Source organism: Lampetra fluviatilis, chromosome 59 (assembly GCF_964198595.1).
Source record: "Lampetra fluviatilis chromosome 59, kcLamFluv1.1, whole genome shotgun sequence".
Lineage (NCBI taxonomy): Eukaryota > Metazoa > Chordata > Hyperoartia > Petromyzontiformes > Petromyzontidae > Lampetra > Lampetra fluviatilis.
This window is the reverse complement of record NC_136333.1, coordinates 3200491-3225326: the sequence shown is the minus strand read 5'-3', so window position 1 is coordinate 3225326 and position 24836 is coordinate 3200491. Positions and strand designations below refer to the sequence as shown.

At 55.7% G+C, this 24836-nt stretch overlaps 1 protein-coding gene across 1 annotated transcript in view; it reads right to left on the bottom strand.

Moving 5' to 3' along the window:
• Positions 1-1509: 1509 nt before the first annotated feature.
• The window catches only part of LOC144950886 (uncharacterized), a 65803-nt gene continuing 42476 nt past the window's right edge, over positions 1510-24836 (bottom strand). The window contains exons 6-9 of the mRNA XM_078881055.1: positions 15657-15803; positions 10159-10447; positions 8702-8866; positions 1510-5442 (exon numbers count right to left, since the gene is read on the bottom strand). Coding sequence (XP_078737181.1) covers positions 4154-5442; positions 8702-8866; positions 10159-10447; positions 15657-15803 — 1890 coding nt within the window. The 3' untranslated portion in view covers positions 1510-4153. The remainder of the gene's footprint in view (positions 5443-8701; positions 8867-10158; positions 10448-15656; positions 15804-24836) is intronic.

Sequence of the window (24836 nt, the reverse complement as noted above, 5' to 3'; positions counted from 1 at the left end):
AGACGATTGTCTGAGCATGTGTGATGATCGACCCCGGACGACGCCATCCATCGAGCGAGCGAGCGAGCCGAAAATGCAGGGCACGGGATGATTTGGGTGGCCCCGCTCAAGAGGAATCCGAAAAGCTATCAAGCTCTTTTTCAACAAACACAGATGTCCAATTGGGTCACGGTGGGTTACGGGGGGGGGGGGATCAGAGCGTTGCGACGACAAACGCGAGACGAAAACAACACGGCAGGGCGAACAATTGGCGGTAACACAAACGTCCACAAATAAAAAACGTCGCAATGTTTTCACATTTATTTTTGACCGGGTTCAAATGCCCATTCCCTCGTTTTTCAGAAGCGACCCTGGCCACAAACGACAGCTCAACGAAGTGGCTTCATCATCATTACCACCATCATCATCATTACCACCACCATCATCATTACCACCACCATCACCACCATCATCATCACCACGTGGCTATTTCTTGCAGGGCAAGCGATCGAAACGATCTGAAACGCACGCGGATTTCTAAAACGCGGAGGTGGACAAACGCAAAATAAACCCGGGAGGACCGCAGGACTCAATTCATCAGCGGGCGCCGTCGCTAGCAAGCCGGCGATGACTGATCGGGTCACGACTTCCGTCCAGTGGTGCACGTCTGGTCGGAGGCGCGCGCATGTGAAGCGAGATTTTACATCATTAGCAGCGGCATCGATCGCAGACGCAAGCGGCGACATCAGTTACAAACGCAGCTGCAGCAGCAGCAGCAACCCACAACATCCATCCACACTCTGACCTTATCAAATGTCTGACCACGCGTTCTAGGAAGTCCGTTAGGATGGCAGCCTGTCTGGGTTCGGCTCGGACACCCCTGCGAATTGGTGTCTGCTCACCTATCCACTCACCTACCCACTCACCTATCCAGTCACTAACCCACTCACTCACCTAGCCACTCACTCACCACCTCATCTACCCACTCACTCACCCACCCAATCACCCACCCACTCACCTACCCACTCACCTACCCACTCACCTACCCAGTCACTAACCCATTCACTCACCTAGCCACTCACTCACCACCTCACCTACCCACTCATTCACTCACCCACCCACCCAATCACCCAGCCACTCACCTACCCACTCACCCACCCACTCACCTACCCACTCACCTACTCACTCACCTACCCAGTCACTAACCCACTCACTCACCTAGCCACTCACTCACCACCTCACCTACCCACTCATTCACTCACCCACCCACCCAATCACCCACCCACTCACCCACTCACCTAACCACTCACCTACCCACTCACCTACCCAGTCACTAACCCACTCACTCACCTAGCCACTCACTCACCACCTCACCTACCCACTCACTCACCCACCCAATCACCCACCCACTCACCTACCCACTCACCTACCCACTCACCCACCTACTCACCTACCCACTCACTCACCCACCCAATCACCCACCCACTCAACTACCCACTCACCCACCCACTCACCACCCACCCGCTCACCTGCCAACTCATTCATTCATCTACCCTCTCCCATACGTATTCATTTTGCTCAGTGATTAACTCACCTACATCATGTATCAACACATTCAGTCAACGTTGCAATTGCCAAACCAACCACCCACTCGCCCACTGAGCCAACCACTCACCCTACCCACTCACCCACCCACTCACTCACTCACCCACTCACCTACCCACTCAGTCACTCACCTATCCACTCACCCACCCACTACCCTAACCACTCACCCACCCACTCACTCACCCACTCACCTACCCACTCACTTACTCACCTACCCACTCACCCACCCACTCACTCACTCACCCACTCACCTACCCACTCAGTCACTCACCTATCCACTCACCCACCCACTACCCTAACCACTCGCCCACCCACTCACCCACTCACCTACCCACTAACTCACTCACCTACCCACTCACTCACCCACCCACACTCAACCACCCTAGGTTTGCCACCTGTCTGGGGCATTGCCATCTGTGTTCGGGTGGCAGGAATACGTTTCAACCGATGATGATGATGATGGCGATGATTGTGATGAGTAACCCTGGTACTGGTGTCCGCCACCATCTTTGTTTTAGACTCGCCATCTTGGTTCCTGTTCCACCATCTTGGTTCCAGTCTCGCCATCTTGGTTCCAGTCTCGCCATCTTGGTTCCAGTCTCGCCATCTTGGTTTCAGTCTCGCCATCTTGGTTCTAATTTCACCATCTTTGTTTGCTGTGCTGCCATCTTGTTTCCTGTCTGGCCATCTTGGTTCCAGTATCGTCATCTTGGTTCTAGTTTCGCCATCTTGGTTCCTGTTCCGCCATCTTGGTGGCCCAGTGCTGACCACCAACATGGCGGGTGGTGTTGCCAGTCCAATGGGTCCCTAGCAGAGTTTCACCTCTGCGTCCTCAGGGATGTGTGTATGTTGAACTTATTTTGCACCGTACGTGAGTCTATGGGCAGTGTGAGTCTATGGGTAGTGTTGAGTCTATGGGCAGTGTTAAGTCTATGGGCAGTGTTGAGTCTATGGGTAGTGTTGAGTCTATGGGTAGTGTTGAGTCTATGGGCAGTGTTGAGTCTATGGGCAGTGTTTAGTCTATGGGTAGTGTTGAGTCTATGGTCAGTGTTGAGTCTATGGGTAGTGTTGAGTCTATGGGTAGTGTTGAATCTATGGGTAGTGTTGAATCTATGGGTAGTGTTGAGTCTATGAGTAGTGTTGAGTCTATGGGCAGTGTTTAGTCTATGGGCAGTGTTGAGTTTATGGGTACTGTTGAGTCTATGGGCAGTGTGAGTCTATGGGTAGTGTTGAGTCTATGGGCAGTGTTGAGTCTATGGGCAGTGTTGAGTCTATGGGTAGTGTTGAGTCTATGGGTAGTGTTGAGTCTATGGGCAGTGTTGAGTCTATGGGCAGTGTTTAGTCTATGGGCAGTGTTGAGTCTATGGGCAGTGCTGAGTCTATGGGCAGTGTTGAGACTATGGTGCACTGTGTACGTCCTGCATGTTGAAGTCCTATCACACCGTACGTAGTGCCGACCGTGCTAATGGAGGGCGCGTGTGCACGCCTGCCGTTGTCTCCGGCTCACGGAAACGGCCGCGGCTTCTCTAGACGCCCGGCTTTTACTCTTGAGCCGACGAGTAGAGACGCATCCCCGCAACTCTTCGCTCACCACCACCCACCCCCCACCCCCCCCTGTTGCCGGCAGAGAGATGGCCCACCGCTGGATTCGAGATAGTTACCGGTGAATTCACGAATTGGCCCATCGACTGATGATCGACGGCCAAGTCGCGAGCACGCCGAGGTTTTGCCCGGGGCTGGGCGGTGGGCCGAGAGAACGGATCGTCGGATGCGTCGTCCGTGCGGGGGACCGCCACGGTGCGGGCGAGGGCGGTGCACGTTGCGCCGGACACGACCGAGGCACCATTGGCCTGCCGCGTGGGCAACCACCGCTGATCATCGGCACAAAGCGAAACTCAATTTTATCGACCCCCACCCCGCCGGAGGGATCGACGATGATGAATGTGCTGAGTCAACCTCCCCCCCTACCTTCTTTCCCACGGGAGGGTAGGGGGGGGGTTGACCTCGCGACCTTGCGAGCCGCTCGCTCCACCTCTGAGTTGGGTGGGGTGGATAGAGGAGCAGCCCCTGCAAGGGCTGCCGAGTCAACAGCTGCCGGCAGGAGTGACCTCGTTGCCGGGTTCAGTGCGGCGCTGTCCGGTGTGGAGATTCCGTGACATCCGGTGGCACCGGCCTCTCTCTCGCTTCTCTCGACGAGCTGGCGACCAAAAACCAGCCGAGCATCCAGCGTTTCTTACGGGACGCGCCTCGCACCGTAAACATCGGTGGGACGTTCGCGCGCCTGCCTGGCCTCCTCGCTCCCTCGCCGAGACGTTTCGTCACCGTGCGCGGCGGCGTGGCGTTCACCGCTCACGTTTCAAAACGCCTTCTCAAGACGCCCGACGGTTTTCGCCGCATTTGCCGACGCAATTTACCGCGAACGCCGAGGGCATCCGCTCTCTCCCCCAGCCGGAGTGGGTGGAGATCGCAGCGGTTATTTCAGAGGTTTGACGGGAGCTGCACGGGCCTCCTGATGTCCGCGTCGGTGGACGAGCTCAGCGGTGAAACGCCACCGCCGCCGCCGCCACCGCTACCAGCACCGCCGCCACCGCCGGCAACGCCGCCACCACCAATCACGATTGGCCACAGCGGCAGGGAGCCTCTGGGCGTGCGGTCCAGCGGCTGCTGCGCCGGCGGCGGGTGGCGGCAGCAGCAGCAGCGGGATTTGCCGAGGCAGCGTCATCCTGCGCTGCAGCGTCTTCCGGCCCAGCTCGGTGAACATCGGCAGAGGAGGTCGCCCGTGGCGGTCAACCTCCTCCGCATCCTCCTTCTGCTCGCCACTCCGCGGCCGATGTCCCGGCCGCTCCACCGCCGCCGTCGTCGTCGTCGTCGTCATCGTCGCGCCCATCGCCGGCGCACGGGGAAAGGCGCCCGCCCCGCCGCCCGCCCCGCCGTGCGGCAGCGCCGGCTGCGACGCCGAGAGGAGCCGCGCGGCGCGGCTCAGAGCCCCGGGCGACGAAGACGCCCCGGCGCCCCCCGTCGCCCCCGTGGCCACGCCGGCCGCCGCGGCGGCACCGGCACCGGCACCGGCACTGGCACGGAAGGAGGGAAACGCAGAGAAGGAGCGAGCGCCGACGTCGGCAACGCTCGCCCGGCTGCCACCGCCGCCGCCGGACGACGGAAAGGGGCGGCAGAGGAGCGAGTCGCCAGAACCGGCGGTGCGCTCCGAGGCGGCGCGCGCGAGCGGCGAGTACCCGACGGCGACGCCGCTGCCACCGGCGGCGTCGCGAGCCCAGGGCGGCCGCAGCAGCAGAGCGTGCGGCGACGGCGCGGGACCGCACCGCGCCACACCCGCGGGGACCGTCACGTGACCCCCGGCGGCGGTTCCCCCGGGCGCCATGGTGGCGTAGCCCGGGCTGGACTTGCGTCGCCCGGAGGCACCGGAGCGGCGGCCGAGGCTGGCGTGGCGGCTCAGCGGCGGGGGCGGCAGCGGCGGCGGCGGCGACGACGACGACGCCGGGTCGTGGCGAGACGAGCAGCGGGTCACGGCGATGTGGATGGAGGAGGTGCGAGCGCCGCCGCCTCCGCGAGGCGACGGAGACGGCCGCGGACCGGCGAGCGAAGGGGCGAGCGAAGGGGCGAGCGAAGGGGCGAGCGAAGGGGCGAGCTCGGCGAGCGAGCGTCCGTGGCGAGGAGGAGACGAGGAGGAGGGGGGCGAGGAGGAGGAGGAGGTGAACGAGGCGTTGGCGACGTTGGCGCCCAGCATCATCTCGCGGTCGCGTCGCACCATGGTGCGGATCATCTCGCGCTCGTGGGCGCCGCACAGCCCGGTGCTCATGTCATGCTCCACCTTGTGCAGCAGGATCGAGTTCTTCTTGCCTGCGGTGCGGCGACGACGATGACGACATCAACAACGACATCAACAACAACATCAACAACAACATCAACAAATAACGACATCAACAAACAATGACATCAATAACGACATTATCAACAATAACGACATTATCAACAATGACAATATCAACGATGACGACATTAACAACAACAATAACAACATCAACAAATAACGACATCAACAAATAACGACATCAACAACGACATCATCAACAATAACGACATTTTCAACAATAACAACATCAACGATGACGACATCAACAACGACATCATCAACAATAACGACATTATCAACAATGACAATATCAACGATGACGATATTAACAACAACAATAACATCAACAAATAACGACATCAACAAATAACGACATCAATGACGACATCAATAACGACATTATCAACAATAACGACATTATCAACAATAACGACATTATCAACAATGACAATATCAACGATGACGATATTAACAACAACAACATCATCAACAAATAACGACATCAACAAATAACGACATCAACAAATAACGACGTCAACAACGACATCAATAACAACATTATCAACAATAACAACATTATCAACAATAACGACATTATCAACAATAACGACATTATCAACAATAACAATATCAACGATGACGACATCAACAAATAACGGCATCAACAACGACATAAACAACAACATCAACAACAACGTCTGAAATCCTGCGGCCTTTCACTGGAAAAAAACACCTCTGCGGTACTAAACTCTACTCACCTGGTATCGACTATCAAGGGTATTTCCCTGTCCCCAGACGACCTGCTTGTCAGTTTTGATGTAGTTTCCTTATTCACCAAAGTTCCTGTACCTGACACCATCGCAATCATTGAAGACTTGGTTCATCAAGGACTGAATATTGAGGTACCCCCCCTGGTGAGACACTGCTTAACCAATACATACTTCACCTGGAATGGAACTTTCTACAAACTAACTGAGGGCACCCCAATGGGCACCCCCCCCCCCCTATCTCCGGTTGTAGCCAACGTCTTCATGGAGAAATTTGAGACTGACGCCATCCAGACTGCCACTCTACGCCCGACCTTATGGAAGAGGTACGTGGATGACACTTTTGTCATCTGGCCACATGGCCGGCCTGCTCTAGACCAATTCCTCGACCACATCAATTCCATACACCCATATTCTTAGGTTTTTTCGGTAAAGTCACGTAGGTAAAACATCAAAATTAATGAAAATAAAATAAAATAAAAACAAAAATCATGATTGCGATGGTGTCAGGTACAGGAACTTTGATGTTTTACCTACGTGACTTTACCGAAAAAACCTACGAATATGATTCCTTGCAGTCACGAAAGCTTCAAATCTAGAATTAATGCTCCATACACCCAGCCATCAGAATTACCATGGAAGTCGAAAAAGATGGCAAGCTACCTTTTTTGGATGTCCTAATAAAAAAGAGACCTGATGGTTCAACGAGCCACTCTGTCTACAGGAAAGCCACCCATACGGATGCTTACCTGAAACAGGATTCCCACCACCATCCATCACAGAAGAATTCCCTCATCAAGACTCTGCACCATAGAGCCCAATGCATCTCCGACCAGGAACACATTGCCAGTGAACTCAAGCAAGTACGCCAAGCTCTTAAGGCTAATGGTTACTCCGACTACACAATCCGCAAAGCCATCACTCCAACCATGAAGAAGGACCCTCTTGAGGAGCCATTCAAAACCATCACTTTACCCTACATTGCGGGGATCACAAAAAATATCTCCAAAATCTTGAATAGACACAAGATCCAGGTCCGATTCAACACGTTACATAAAATCCGTGATCTGGTTCCGTCTGTAAAAGATGTGATTCCGGACATACAGTACCCTGGCGTCTACAAACTGAGTTGCCTCTGTGGGAGGAGTTACATTGGAGAAACGAAACGACATGTCTCGGACCGCATCTGTGAGCACAAAGCAGACCTAAAACACGGTAGGACGAAGACCTCGGCCGTGGTAGATCACTGTTATAATCCAGTGGGCTCACATGACATTGACTTCTCCAAGACAGAGGTTCTCTGGAAGCCATCTGGCTACCAGGTAGGTGAGGCAGTGGGTGAGTGAGTGGGTAGGTGAGTGAGTAGGTTGGTGATTCAGCGGGTAGCTGAGTGAGTGGGTAGGTAAGTGAATTGGAGAGTATATGAGTGGTTGGGTGAGTGCCTGAGTGAGTGAGTGGGTAGGTGGGTCAGTGATTGGTTAAGTGGGTAGATCAGTGAGTGGGTGAGTGGGTAGGTGGGTCAGTGATTGGTTAAGTGGGTAGGTCAGTTAGTGGGCAAGTTGAAAGGTGAGTGGGTAGATGGGTCAGTGAGTGGGTAGGTAAGTGAGTGGGTCAGTGAGTGGGTAAGTGGGTGAGTGGGTAGGTCAGTGAGTGGGTCAGTGAGTGGGTAAGTGGGTGAGTGGTTAGGTGAGTGGGCAGATGGGTCAGTGATTGGTTAAGTGGGTAGGTCAGTTAGTGGGTAAGTTGAAAGGTGAGTGGGTAGATGGGTCAGTGAATCGGTGAGTGAGTGGTTAGGTCAGTGAGTGGGTCAGTGAATGGGTAAGTGGGTGAGTGGGTAGGTCAGTGAGTGGGTCAGTGAGTGGGTAAGTGGGTGAGTGGTTAGGTGAGTGGGCAGGTGGGTCAGTGGGTAGTTCAGTGAGTGGGTAAGTGGGTGAGTGATTAGGTAAGTGAGTGGGTCAGTTAGTGGGTAAGTGGGTGAGTGGTTAGGTGAGTGGGCAGGTGGGTCAGTGGGTAGTTCAGTGAGTGCGTAAGTGAGTGAGTGGGTAGTTCAGTGAGTGGGTCAGTGAGTGGGTAAGTGGATGAGAGGTTAGGTGAGTGGGCAGGTGGGTCAGTGGGTAGTTCAGTGAGTGCGTAAGTGAGTGAGTGTGTAGTTCAGTGAGTGGGTCAGTGAGTGGGTAAGTGGATGAGTGGTTAGGTGAGTGGGCAGGTGGGTCAGTGGGTAGTTCAGTGAGTGCGTAAGTGAGTGAGTGGGTAGTTCAGTGAGTGGGTCAGTGAGTGCGTAAGTGGGTGAGTGGTTAGGTCAGTGTGTGGGTCAGTGAGTGCGTAAGTGGATGAGTGGGTAGGTCAGTGAGTGGGTCAGTGGGTGAGTGGATAGGTGGATCAGTGTGCGGCTAATTCATCGAACAAGTGGTGGAGGAGTCGGGGTTGGGGGGTTGGGGGTTGGGGGTGGGTGCGTTGCCGCGGTTTGCGGCCGCCGCACCGATGCGGTTGAGTCGGTCGATGGCGACGCTCTCGAGCGCGCGGCGCATCACGGGATGTTCCTCGAGCACGGCGGCGAAGTGTTCGCTGGAGAGCGAGAAGAGGCGGCAGTAGGTGTCCGCGCGCACGCTCGCCGTGCGCCGCCCGCGCGTCAGCAGGCAGATCTCTGCGGCGGTGGTGGCGGTGGTGGTGGTGGAGCGGGGGGGGGGGGGGTGGTGGCAGCGGTGGTGGCGGTGGTGGTGGTGGTGGTGGTGGAGCGGGGGGGGGGGGTGGTGGTGGCGGCGGTGGTGGCGTGGTGGTGGTGGAGCGGGGGGGGGTAGTGGCGGCGGTGGTGGTGGTGGCGGTGGTGGTGGTGGTGGCGGTGGTGGTGGTGGTGGTGGCGGTGGTGGTGGTGGTGGTGGCGGTGGTGGTGGTGGTGGTGGCGGTGGTGGCGGTGGTGGTGGTGGTGGTGGAGCGGGGGGGGGGGGGTGGTGGCGGCGGTGGTGGCGTGGTGGCGGCGGTGGTGGTGGTGGTGGCGGTGGTGGTGGTGGCGGTGGTGGCGGTGGTGGTGGTGGAGCGGGGGGGGGGGTGGTGGCGGCGGTGGCGTGGTGGTGGCGGTGGTGGTGGTGGTGGTAGCGGCGGTAGTAGCGGTGGTGGCGGTGGTGGTGGTGGAGCGGGGGGGGGTGGTGGCGGCGGTGGTGGCGGTGGTGGTGGTGGTGGTGGCGGTGGTGGTGGCGGCGGTGGTGGTGGTGGTGGTGGCGGTGGTGGTGGAGCGGGGGGGGGGTGGTGGTGGTGGTGGAGGGGGGGGGGCGGGGGTGGTTGGGGGAGGGAGGAGAAGGTTACACGTGGGACGACTAAATTGGGGGGGGGGGGGGCGGGGTGAGTGAGTGAGTGATGGCGGTGGCGAGTTGTGAGTTGAGAGGCGATGAGTCAATGTGCCCCCCACCCGCCCACGAAGCACGTTGACAACTAAGCCTCAATGCTGCCCACAGCTCCTAACACTGACTCGGTCCCCTCCCTACCCCCTCCCTCCTCCCTTCCTCCCTACTCCCTCCCTACCCCCCTCCCTCCCTACTCCCCCCCCTCTCTTCCTTACTGCCCCCTACCTGCTCCCCCCTCCCTACCCCCTCCCTCCCTCCCTCACTACCCCCTCCCTCCCTCCCTCCCTACCCCCTCCCTCCCTCCCTCACTACCCCCTCCCTCCCTCCCTCCCTACCCCCTCCCTCCCTCACTACCCCCTCCCTCCCTCCCTACTCCCTCCCTACCCCCTCCCTCCCTACTCCCTCCCTGCATCCCTCTCCCTACTCCCTCCCTACCCCCTCCCTCCCTACTCCCTCCCTGCATCCCTCTCCCTACTCCCTCCCTACCCCCTCCCTACTCCCCCCCCTGCTTACTCCCCCCTCCCTGCCTCCCCCCTCCCTACTCCCTCCCTCCATCCCTCCCTACCCCCCCACCCCGCCTCCTCCGTACCTCACTCACCTCCGAAGTAGCATCCGTCGGACAGCTTGGTGTCCACACCACCACCGCCGCCACCGCCGCCACCACCACCACCACCACCGCCACCACCGCCTCGCGACAGCACGGTGAGCAGGCCGTGCTGCACGAAGAACATGCGCGTGCCCACGGTGCCTTCGCGCACCACCAGGTCGCCCGGCTGGAAGACCTCGAAGCGCAGCTTGGTGAGCACGCACGTGACGAAGGCCGGGTCGGCCGTGGCGAACAGCGGCATCGTGGCCACCAGCTGGCGGCAGTTGTAGTTGACGATCTCCTGTTGGGGGGGGGGGGTGGGGGGTGTAAAGGGGGGGGGGTGTGGGGAGGGGTTGAGTGGGGTGGTTGAGCAGGGGGGTGTAGGGGGGGTTGGAGTGGGGAGGGGTGGAGTGGGGGGGGGGGTGTAGCGGGGGGGGGGGGGTGGAATGGGAGTGGGGGATGGAGTGGGGGGGGGTTGAGTGGGGGGGTTGAGTGGGGGGGTGTGGTGGGGGGGTGGAATGGGAGTGGGGAGGGTGGAGTGGAGGGGGGTGTAGCGGGGGGAGTGGGGGTGGAATGAGAGTGGGGAGGGGTGGAGTGGGGGGGGGGGGTTGAGTGGGGGGGGTGTGGCGGGCGGGGGGGGGGTGGAATGGGAGTGCGGGGTGGAGTGGGGGGGTGTAGAGTGGGAGGGGTTGAGTGGGGGGGTTGAGCAAGGGGGTGTAGGGGGGTGGGTGGATTGGGGGGGTTAAGTGGGGGGGGCGGGTGTAGGGGGGAGGGTAGAATGGGGCAGGGTTGAGTGGGGGGGTGTAGGAGGGTTTGGAGTGGGGAGGGGTTGAGTGGGGGGGTGGAGTGGGGGGGGGGGGGTTAGCGGGGGGTGGAGTGGGAGTGGGGGGGTGGAATGGGGAGGGGTTGAGTGGGGGGGTTTAGCGGAGGGGGTGGAGTGGGGAGGGGTTGAGTGGGGGGGGTGTAGCGGGGGGGGTGGGAGTGTGGGGTTGGAATGGGGGGGGTGGAATGGGGGGGGGGGGTGGAGTGGGGGGGTGTCGATGGAAAGGGTGGAATGGGGGGGGGGTTGAGTGGGGTGGTGGTCAAGTGGTCGCACCTTCAAAAAGCGCTTTACAGAAACGCGTCGTTCCTGGCTGGTGGTGGTGGAGGTGGTGGAGGAGGAGGGGGATGAGTGAGGGGATGAGTGAGTTGGTGAAACGGGCGGGTGAGTGGCTCGCTGGGTGAGTGAGTGGATTGCCGATTCGATTACAAAAACCGCAGCAGAGTAGTGTAACGCATCACCACGCAATGCCCCCCCCACCGATCCACAAACACCAACGGGATTGGGGCTTGACCACCTGAATGTGAGATTGTGGTCGTGGCCTCTGCATCTACAACGGCAGCCGTGTACGACACGGAGAATTGAACCTTTGGCTGATGAAGCCATCCCCATCGGCTACAGCTCCCAACGTCGCCTTAGCCCCTTGCACAACTCGTTCAATAACATCGCAATATAATCATCGTAATCATCGTAACAAGTGGGAGGCTTTCACAGGTGTTGATCATGGGTGTTTCCCCTTTTTAAATCCTTTATATTAAGTTCACTTGCGCGCTTGCTTGCTTGCTTGCTCGCTTAGGACCGTGCAAATCTTTCCGTCGTTTTTTAACCCATGTCCCGTGAAGTGTGTAGTAGTGGACAATATACATTTTTATTTCTTGATGTGGTTTTCCCACCTGACGGAAGCTTGTGTTGCTTTCCGAAACGTCGTGATTTAATCTTTTTTTTTTAAATTATTTTTCATTTTTTTTATTTTTATTTTTTTTATAAAAAAGTTTTTCTTTTATTTTATACCTATGTAACTTTACCGAAAGAACAAAAGAGTATGCAACATTGCAGTCACGAAAACTAAGATCTAAACTTTACCCATAGACTGACGTTTGCCATAGGCTAACATTTGCAAATGCGCTCTTCTCATTCTAGAGTATTGCAATGTGAATCTTGACTTAAAGCTTTCCTGACTGCAGGAATTCATTTTCTTGGGTCTTTCGGGAAAGTCACGTAGATAGGTTCAAAGAAAATTACAAAAAATAACAACAAAAATACGACGTTTCGATCGCAACACAAGCGGTCGTCTTCAGCAAAGGCAAGCAACGTCACAGTTTGTTCTTGTTTTTTGTTATTTTCTTTGAACCCATCTACGTAACTTTACCGAAAGACCCAAAGAATATTGCCACGTGGTTCGGGAGCTGTGTCGAGGTCTGCGTCTGCTGCTGCTGTTGCCGGCCACGTCAAGATGGCTTCATTAGAGAGAGAAAGAGTCCATCTGGTCGCGCGGCTTTGCCGTGTACGGTAGATTAACGAAGCAAATCTATCGCATCTCATTTCCCGAGGCAATTTGCTGCTCTGCAACGCACAACCCCTGGCAAATGAGGCCATAATCTCGCGGGATGAGGCCTGGGCCAAGAGCACCACGTGGGCATGAGGGGTCAGAGGTCACGGTTTTAGCCCCAACAACAGCGATTACACCGGGGGACTCATAGGCTCACATAGAGACCCGTAGAGACCCCACATACTCAAATAGAGACACATAGATTCACATAGAGGCACATAGAGACCCACAGACTCAAATAGAGACCCACAGACTCACATAGACTCACGTAGAGACCCATAGACTCGCATAGACTCACGTAGAGACCCATAGACTCACATAGAGAACCAGCGACTCACTTAGAGACCCACAAACTCAAATTACGACCTATAGACTCATACAAAAACAAATTGACTGACAGATACCCACAAACTCACATAGATACCCATAGACTCACATAGAGAACCAGAGACTCACATAGAGACCCACAGACTCAAATTCAGACCCATAGACTCATACAAAAACTAATTGACTGACAGATACCCACAAACTCACATAGATACCCATAGACTCACATAGAGAACCAGAGACTCACATAGAGACCCACAGACTCACATCGAGACCGATAGATGCACATGCATACCCATACAATCATACAGAGACCCATAGACTCGCGTAGACTGAGTTGTTGTGATTAAACTGGGTTCCCAAGTGTGGTGAGTTAATGGTATCAGCCCAGTCCCCATTTACGGACTAAATAACAACAACAACAACAACAAAAACCGCATCACGGTAAATTTGGCCCTGCACTTAAATTTGCCCTCGATCTCAACTCTGACAATGAAATCATCCGTCTGAGCGTCACGCAGCGAGCGGCGTTTCTGTCAAACGGCTGAGCGGGTCGGAGAGCGGTCAGGCCATCGTGGGAGACGTGGTCGAATGTAGAGGCCAGAGCGAGAACCGAGACACGGGTGGAGTGGTGGTGCAGCGGTTAGCGGCACCCACTACACTACTATACACTCCATTATACACTACACTACTATACACTACACTACTATACACTCCACTATACACTACACTACTATACACTACACTACTATACACTCCACTATACACTACACTACTATACACTACACTACTATACACTACACTATACACTACACTACTATACACTACACTACTATACACTCCACTATACACTACACTACTATACACTACACTACTATACACTCCACTATACACTACTATACACTACACTACTATACACTACACTACTATACACTCCACTATACACTACACTACTATACACTACACTATACACTACACTACTATACACTATACAATACACTATACACTACACTATACACTACACTACACTACTATACACTATACAATACACTATACACTACACTACACACTACACTATACACTACACTACTATACACTACACTATACACTACTATACACTACACTACTATACACTACACTATACACTACACTACTATACACTATACACTACACTACTATACACTACACTATACACTACACTATACATTACACTACTATACACTACACTATACACTACACTATCCACTACACTACTATACACTCCACTATACACTACACTACTATACACTACACTATACACTACACTACTATACACTATACAATACACTATACACTACACTATACACTACACTACACTACTATACACTATACAATACACTATACACTACACTACACACTACACTATACACTACACTACTATACACTACACTATACACTACTATACACTACACTACTATACACTACACTATACACTACACTACTATACACTATACACTACACTACTATACACTACACTATACACTACACTATACATTACACTACTATACACTACACTATACACTACACTATCCACTACACTACTATACACTCCACTATACACTACACTACTATACACTACACTATACACTACACTACTATACACTACACTACTATACACTACACTATACACTACACTACTATACACTACACTATACACTACACTATACACTACCCTACTATACACTACACTATACACTACACTACTATACACTACTATACTATACAATACACTACTATACACTACACTAATATACACTACACTATACACTACACTATACACTACACTACTATACACTACACTATACACTACACTATACACTACACTATACACCCCATTATACACTCCACTATTATACACTACACTATACACTACACTACTATACACTACACACTACACTACTATACACTACACTATACACTACACTATACACTACACTACTATACACCACACTATACACTACACTACTATACACTACACTATACACTACACTACTATACACTGCACTGTACACTACACTACTATACACTACACTAAACACTACACTACTATACACTAAACTATACACTACACTACACACTACACTATACACTACACTACTATACACTACACTATACACTACACTATACACTACACTATACACTACACTACTATACACTACACTATACACTACATTGTTGTTGTCGTGGTTGTAATTGTTGTTATTGTCGTCGTTGTTGTCACTGTTGTTGTCATTGTTGTTGTCGTTGTTGTGACTGTTGTTGTCATTGTTGTTGTCGTGGTTGTCATTGTCGTCATTGTTGTTGTCGTCATTGTTGTTGTGACTGTTGTTGTCGTCATTGTTGTTGTGACTGTTGTTGTCGTCATTATTGTTGTGACTGTTGTTGTCGTCATTGTTGTTGTGACTGTTGTTGTCGTCATTGTTGTTGTTGTCGTCGTTGTCGTCACTGTTGTTGTGACTGTTGTTGTCGTCATTGTTGTTGTGACTGTTGTTGTCGTCATTGTTGTCGTCACTGTTGTTGTGACTGTCGTTGTCGTCATTGTTGTTGTGACTGTTGTTGTCGTCATTGTTGTCGTCACTGTTGTTGTGACTGTTGTTGTCGTCATTGTTGTCGTCATCGTCGCTGTTGACCCCGCCCCCCCCCCCCCCACCTGTTTGAGCGGCTCGCTGAACTCCCCAAGATGTTGTCGTCATTGTTGTCGTCACTGTTGTTGTGACTGTCGTTGTTGTCATTGTTGTTGTCGTCATCGTCGCTGCTGCCCCCCCCCCCCCCCACCTGTTTGAGCGGCTCGCTGAGCTCTCCCAAGATGTTGTCCTCGTCGAACATCTTGCCCTGGTAGCGGTGCTCGTAGTACTCGTGGATGCGCTGGCGCATGTCCGTGGGCAGCTTGTGGAACGACATGTACTGCTCCACTTGCTTGTACTGCACCAGTGGGAGGGGGCGGGGGGGGGGGCAGGGGGTAGATAAACAACAACAACGGCGGCGATGATTATTGACTCATAGCGATGTCAGGCCACGTGGCGATCCGGCCAAATTTGTGCGGGGGAGGATGGAGAAGGGGGGAGAGTGGGGGGAAGGAGGGGGGAGATACACAACAACAAACACAACAACAACAAAAACAACAACAACAACAACAACGATTATTGACATTCAACCACGGCAGGTCACGTGACGGTTCGGCCAAACTTGTGCGGGGGAGGATGGAGAAGGGGGGAGGGTGGGGGGGAAGGAGGAGGGTGGGGGGGAAATACACAACAACAAACACAACAACAACAAAAACGATTATTGACATTCAACCACGGCAGGTCACGTGACGGTCCGGCCAAACTCGCGGGGTCCAGAGCCCTCCACCGCCCACCCAGATCTCGACCCCCCCCCCCCACCTTTTACGTAGATAGGAAAATAATAATAAAGTTAGTAAAAATTTAAATAATAAAATGCAAAATTAAAAGAATAATATCAATATATACTCTTTGGTTCTTTCGGTAAAGTCACGTAGATAGGAAAATAATAATGATGTTAGTAAAAATGAAAATAATAAAATAGAAAATTAAAAGAATAACTCTTTGGTTCTTTCGGTAAAGTCACGTAGATATAAAATAAAATAAATCACGACGTGTCTGGACTTACCGAAAAAAACAAACAGTATGGATTCCTGCAGTCACGAAAGCCTCAACTCAATATAAATATTTTTTAAAAATCCATGGGAAAGAATTGTAGGATCAAGGAAATGTTTTGTTGAAGATGCCACGGTGGCTAGGAGATGTTAACTACCTCGCCTGGTACACAGGAGGTCGTGGGTTCGATCCTGTCCCTGACGCCTGCTGCTGTATATTTGGAGTTTGCGTGTCTCTTTCTCTCTCATCATCATCACGGTGGCTAGGAGATGTTAACTACCTCGCCTGATATGCAGAAGATCGTGGGTTCGATCCTGTCCCTGACGCCTGCTGCTGTATATTTGGAGTTTGCGTGTCTCTCTCATCATCATCATCATGGTGGCTAGGAGATGTTAACTACCTCGCCTGGTCTACAGGAGGTCGTGGGTTCGATCCCGTCCCTGACGCCTGCTGTGTATTTGGAGTTTGCGTGTCTCTCTCTCTCTCATCATCATCATGGTGGCTAGGAGATGTTAACTACCTCGCCTGGTATGCAGAAGATCGTGGGTTCGATCCTGACCTTGACGCCTGCTGCTGTATATTTGAAGTTTGCGTGTCTCTCTCATCATCATCATGGTGGCTAGGAGATGTTAACTACCTCGCCTGGTCTACAGGAGGTCGTGGGTTCGATCCCGACCCTGGGAGATGTTAACTTCCTCGCCTGGTCTACAGGAGGTGGTGGGTTCGATCCCGACCCTGGGAGATGTTAACTACCTCGCCTGGTCTACAGGAGGTCGTGGGTTCGATCCCGACCCTGGGAGATGTTAACTACCTCGCCTGGTCTACAGGAGGTCGTGGGTTCGATCCCGACCCTGGGAGATGTTAACTACCTCGCCTGGTCTACAGGAGGTCGTGGGTTCGATCCCGACCCTGACGCCTGCTGCTGCTGTATATTTGGAGTTTGCGTGTCTCTCTCTCATCATCATCACGGTGGCTGTGAGATGTTAACTACCTCGCCTGGTATGCAGAAGATCGTGGGTTCGATCCTGACCTTGACGCCTGCTGCTGTATATTTGAAGTTTGCGTGTCTCTCTCTCATCATCATCAAGGTGGCTATGAAATGTTAACTACCTCGCCTGGTACACAGGAGGTCGTGGGTTCGACCCCGACCCTGACGCCTGCTGCTGTATATTTGGAGTTTGCGTGTCTCTCTCTCATCATCATCATCACGGTGGCTATGAAATGTTAACTACCTCGCCTGGTACACAGGAGGTCGTGGGTTCGATCCTGACCCTGACGCCTGCTGCTGTATATTTGAAGTTTGCGTGTCTCTCTCATCATCATCACGAGTTTGCGGTGTCTCTCTCTCTCTCCCCCGTTAGTGGCGTGGATTCCTCTCGCGGGCTCCTCCGGTTATTTCCCTCCTCCCCTCGTGGGTCGACATCGACACCGTTCAGAGCAAAGCGACACGCCACTTTTCGTCGTCGGGATCGCCATTCGCGATGGCCGGGGGTCACTTCTCAGTGGGAGGCCCTTACACCTGATAACACAAAACAAGTTAATTGTGTAATAGTTTCTCTCCCTCTCTCTCTATCGGGGGAGATGGAGAGAGATGGAGGAACACCCTTGGCTCCAATTACATTTGACCGACAGGACCGCGAGTAGCACTGGGATTGGATATCGAGTGCGCGTGTGCGGTTGTACCGACCCCCCTCCCTCTCTCTGCGTCCGCCCTCCCATCTGTCTATTTAAGGACACCTCACAGAGATGATCACCCCTCTCTGTTACCTGTGTTGCTCTCGCTATGTATCTTGGTGATATCTGTCTGCTAATATGTCTGTCTATAGTTTTCTGGTTAGATTTTATGTCGCTATTTCATTATACCTGATGATGATTGCTTGTGTTGCAATCGAAACGTCGCATTCTATTATTTAATTTAATTTATTATTTTATCTTTAGACGTGACTTCACCGAAAGAAATAAATAATAATTCCTGCAGTCACGAGGAATGTGTTGGTGGTGGTGGTGTTGGTGGTGGTGGTGTTTGTGGTGGTGTTGGTGGTGGTGTTGCTGTTGGTGGTGGTGTTGGTGGTAGTGGTGTTGGTGGTGGTGTTGGTGGTGGTGGTGGTGTTGGTGGTGGTGGTGTTGGTGGTGGTGTTGGTGGTGGTGGTGTTGGTGGTGGTGGTGTTGGTGTTGGTGGTGTTGGTGGTGGTGGTGTTGGTGGTGGTGTTGCTGTTGGTGGTGGTGTTGGTGGTGGTGTTGGTGGTGGTGGTGGTGTTGGTGGTGTTGGTGGTGTTGTTGGTGGTTTTGGTGGTGGTGGTGTTGGTGGTGTTGGTGTTGTTGGTGGTGGTGGTGTTGGTGGTGTTGTTGGTGGTGGTGGTGTTGGTGGTGTTGGTGTTGGTGGTGGTGGTGTTGGTGGTGTTGGTGGTGTTGGTGGTGGTGGTGGTGTTGGTGGTGTTGGTGTTGGTGGTGGTGGTGGTGTTGGTGGTGGTGGTGGTGTTGGTGGTGTTGGTGGTGGTGTTGGTGGTGTTGGTGGTGGTGTTGGTGTTGGTGGTCTTGGTGGTGGTGTTGGTGGTGGTGGTGTTGTTGGTGGTGTTGGTGGTGTTGGTGGTGGTGGTGGTGTTGTTGGTGGTGTTGGTCGTGGTGGTGTTGGTGGTGGTGGTGTTGTTGGTGGTGGTGTTGGTGGTGGTGGTGTTGGTGGTGTTGGTGGTGGTGGTGTTGGTGGTGTTGGTGTTGGTGGTGGTGGTGTTGGTGGTGGTGGTGTTGGTGGTGTTGGTGGTGGTGGTGGTGTTGGTGGTGTTTGTGTTGGTGGTGGTGGTGTTGGTGGTGGTGTGGTGTTGGTGGTGTTGGTGGTGTTGGTGTTGGTGGTGGTGTTGATGGTGTTGGTGGTGGTGGTGTTGGTGGTGGTGTTGGTGGTGGTGTTGGTGGTGGTGTTGGTGTTGGTGGTGGTGTTGGTGGTGGTGTTGGTGTTGGTGGTGTTGGTGGTGGTGGTGTTGGTGGTTGTGTTGGTGTTGGTGGTGGTGGTGGTGTTGGTGGTGATGTTGGTGGTGGTGTTGGTGTTGGTGGTGTTGGTGGTGGTGGTGTTGGTGGTGGTGTTGGTGTTGGTGGTGGTGGTGGTGTTGGTGTTGGTGGTGGTGGTGGTGGTGTTGGTGTTGGTGGTGGTGGTGTTGGTGTTGGTGGTGGTGTTGGTGGTGGTGTTGGTGGTGGTGTTGGTGGTGGTGGTGGTGGTGTTGGTGGTGGTGTTGGTGGTGGTGGTCTTGGTGGTGGTGGTGTTGGTGTTGGTGGTGGTGTTGGTGGTGGTGGTGTTGGTGGTGGTCTTGGTGGTGGTGGTCTTGGTGGTGGTGGTTGTGTTGTTGGTGGTGTTGGTGGTGGTTTGGCCCCAGAGATTCTCAACTTGGGTGGCCTGGATCGGAGCGCTAACCGCTGCGCCACCGCTCCCCACAACAACGACAACAGCAGCAGCCGTCGTTCGTCGCTAAGTGGCGAACGACAATGCCAGGCTGGGTGCACTTTGAGGCCACCGCGTGCAGTGAGGAAGGCTCGCTGCTGGCAGGAGGGGGTCACGGGACAGACCCAGTAGGTGCCATTGGGTTGACCGACTGAGATGACTGGTAGATGCACCGCCTGTGCCCCCTACTGTGCCAACTTGTTATATTTTATCGCCCGGCGCTCCGCTCGTTGTTGTGAGCGTCGCTCCTCCGCCCTCCATTGTTGCTGGAGGGCGACTGCCTCCAACTACCCAGTAGCGTCCTTCACGAGCCTCCTCCACTGAGGCCGATCTTGACACCGCTGGTACCAGTCATCGGCAAGTCCACTCAGCTCCACGTCCTCCTGTACCGCATCACTCCATCTCTTCTCTAGCCCGTGCCGCGCCCGTTTAGCCCCCTCGATCCGGCCGAACAGAAGCTGCTTGTGCATGCGGTGGCTGGGCATGCGGGCTACATGACCCAGCCAACGCAGCCTTGCCTGCCGGAGGAGCTCACTGATGGGAATGGGTCCAGATCTGTCAAGGATTTGTGAGCTCGTCACACAATCCAGACGTACATACACGCGTACACACACAAAGACAAATATCCCCCGTATAGCCTTAGCAGACTGTGGGGGCAAGTGCTGTTAGCGAGCACCTTTGAAGGCCGGCACGGCACACGAGGGGGTGGGTGGCCAGCACCACGCCCGGCCGCCTTTGTCTCCCCAGTGGCGATGTTTACACGTCGCACCGGGTACTCATTTGAGGCTGAGTCGACCTAGGGGAGGCCCAGGACCGGTTCAGATAATCGTCACTGCTCGTGTTGGCCGTGAGCGGGAATCGAACCCGGGTCGCCGGGTTCGTAGCGCAGCGTAGCGCTAACCGCTGCGCCACCGCTCCCCGCACACACAGACACCTATACACATACACACCCATACACACACTCACACACGAGAGGCACTAATGCTGCCAGTCGGATTAAGCCACTAAGTCTCCGGGACAGAAGCGTAATCACCACCCTCTCACCACCTGCTCACCACCCGCTCACCACCCTCTCACCGCCCTCTCACCACCCGCTCACCACCCGCTCACCACCCTCTCACCACCCGCTCACCACCCGCTCACCACCCGCTCACCACCCTCTCACCACCCGCTCACCACCCGCTCACCACCCTCTCACCACCCGCTCACCACCCTCTCACCACCCTCTCACCACCCGCTCACCACCCTCTCACCACCCACTCACCACCTGCTCACCACCCTCTCACCACCCGCTCACCACCCGCTCACCACCCGCTCACCACCCGCTCACCACCCTCTCACCACCCGCTCACCACCCGCTCACCACCCTCTCACCACCGTCTCACCACCCGCTCACCACCCGCTCACCACCCTCTCACCACCTGCTCACCACCCTCTCACCACCCTCTCACCACCTGCTCACCACCCTCTCACCACCTGCTCACCACCCTCTCACCACCTGCTCACCACCCTCTCACCACCTGCTCACCACCCGCTCACCACCCGCTCACCACCCTCTCACCACCCGCTCACCACCCGCTCACCACCCTCTCACCACCCGCTCACCACCCTCTCACCACCCGCTCACCACCCGCTCACCACCCTCTCACCACCGTCTCACCACCCGCTCACCACCCGCTCACCACCCTCTCACCACCCTCTCACCACCCGCTCACCACCCGCTCACCACCCTCTCACCACCCGCTCACCACCCGCTCACCACCCTCTCACCACCGTCTCACCACCCGCTCACCACCCGCTCACCACCCGCTCACCACCCGCTCACCACCCGCTCACCACCCTCTCACCACCCGCTCACCACCCTCTCACCACCTGCTCACCACCTGCTCACCACCCTCTCACCACCTGCTCACCACCCGCTTACCACCTGCTCACCACCCGCTCACCACCCTCTCACCACCTGCTCACCGCCCTCTCACCACCTGCTCACCACCCGCTCACCACCCGCTCACCACCCACTCACCACCCGCTCACCACCCTCTCACCACCCGCTCACCACCCGCTCATCACCCTCTCACCACCCTCTCACCACCCGCTCACCACCCGCTCACCACCCGCTCACCACCCTCTCACCACCCGCTCACCACCCGCTCACCACCCTCTCACCACCCGCTCACCACCCTCTCACCACCCGCTCACCACCCGCTCACCACCCTCTCACCACCCTCTCACCACCCGCTCACCACCTGCTCACCACCCTCTCACCACCCGCTCACCACCCGCTCACCACCTGCTCACCACCCTCTCACCACCCTCTCACCACCTGCTCACCACCCTCTCACCACCCGCTCACCACCCGCTCACCACCCTCTCACCACCCGCTCACCACCCGCTCACCACCCTCTCACCACCTGCTCACCACCTGCTCACCACCCTCTCACCACCTGCTCACCACCCTCTCACCACCTGCTCACCACCCTCTCACCACCTGCTCACCACCCTCTCACCACCCTCTCACCACCTGCTCACCACCCTCTCACCACCTGCTCACCACCCTCTCACCACCTGCTCACCACCCTCTCACCACCCTCTCACCACCTGCTCACCACCCTCTCACCACCTGCTCACCACCCTCTCACCACCTGCTCACCACCCTCTCACCACCCTCTCACCACCTGCTCACCACCCTCTCACCACCTGCTCACCACCCTCTCACCACCTGCTCACCACCCTCTCACCACCCTCTCACCACCCTCTCACCACCCTCTCACCACCTGCTCACCACCTGCTCACCACCCTCTCACCACCCTCTCACCACCTGCTCACCACCTGCTCACCACCCTCTCACCACCCTCTCACCACCTGCTCACCACCCTCTCACCACCTGCTCACCACCCTCTCACCACCTGCTCACCACCCTCTCACCACCTGCTCACCACCCGCTCACCACCTGCTCACCACCTGCTCACCACCTACTCACCACCCGCTCACCACCTGCTCACCACCTGCTCACCACCCGCTCACCACCTGCTCACCACCTGCTCACCACCCTCTCACCACCCTCTCACCACCTGCTCACCACCCGCTCACCACCTGCTCACCACCCGCTCACCACCTGCTCACCACCTGCTCACCACCCGCTCACCACCTGCTCACCACCTGCTCACCACCTGCTCACCACCCGCTCACCACCTGCTCACCACCTGCTCACCACCCTCTCACCACCCTCTCACCACCTGCTCACCACCTGCTCACCACCTGCTCACCACCTGCTCACCACCCTCTCACCACCCTCTCACCACCTGCTCACCACCCTCTTACCACCTGCTCACCACCCTCTCACCACCTGCTCACCACCCTCTCACCACCTGCTCACCACCTGCTCACCACCTGCTCACCACCCGCTCACCACCTACTCACCACCTGCTCACCACCCTCTCACCACCCTCTCACCACCTGCTCACCACCCGCTCACCACCTGCTCACCACCCGCTCACCACCTGCTCACCACCTGCTCACCACCCGCTCACCACCTGCTCACCACCTGCTCACCACCTGCTCACCACCCGCTCACCACCTGCTCACCACCTGCTCACCACCCTCTCACCACCCTCTCACCACCTGCTCACCACCTGCTCACCACCTGCTCACCACCCTCTCACCACCCTCTCACCACCTGCTCACCACCCTCTTACCACCTGCTCACCACCCTCTCACCACCTGCTCACCACCCTCTCACCACCTGCTCACCACCTGCTCACCACCTGCTCACCACCCGCTCACCACCTGCTCACCACCTGCTCACCACCCTCTCACCACCCTCTCACCACCTGCTCACCACCCTCTTACCACCTGCTCACCACCCTCTCACCACCTGCTCACCACCCTCTCACCACCTGCTCACCACCTGCTCGCCACCTGCTCACCACCCGCTCACCACCTGCTCACCACCCGCTCACCACCTGCTCACCACCTGCTCACCACCTGCTCACCACCCGCTCACCACCTGCTCACCACCTGCTCACCACCCGCTCACCACCTGCTCACCACCTTCTCACCACCCTCTCACCACCCTCTCACCACCTGCTCACCACCTGCTCACCACCTGCTCACCACCCTCTCACCACCTGCTCACCACCCTCTTACCACCTGCTCACCACCCTCTCACCACCTGCTCACCACCCTCTCACCACCTGCTCACCACCTGTTCACCACCTGCTCACCACCTGCTCACCACCTGCTCACCACCTGCTCACCACCCTCTCACCACCCGCTCACCACCCTCTCACCACCTGATCACCACCTGCTCACCACCCTCTCACCACCCGCTCACCACCCTCTCACCACCTGCTCACCACCCGCTCACCACCCTCTCACCACCTGCTCACCACCTGCTCACCACCCTCTCACCACCTGCTCACCACCCTCTCACCACCCTCTCACCACCCTCTCACCACCCTCTCACCACCTGCTCACCACCCTCTCACCACCTGCTCACCACCCTCTCACCACCCTCTCACCACCCTCTCACCACCCTCTCACCACCTGCTCACGACCCTCTTACCACCTGCTCACCACCCTCTCACCACCTGCTCACCACCTGCTCACCACCTGCTCACCACCCTCTCACCACCTGCTCACCACCCTCTCACCACCTGCTCACCACCCTCTCACCACCTGCTCACCACCCTCTTACCACCTGCTCACCACCCTCTCACCACCTGCTCACCACCTGCTCACCACCTGCTCACCACCCTCTCACCACCTGCTCACCACCCTCTCACCACCCTCTCACCACCTGCTCACCACCTGCTCACCACCCTCTCACCACCTGCTCACCACCTGCTCACCACCCTCTCACCACCTGCTCACCACCCTCTCACCACCTGCTCACCACCCTCTCACCACCTG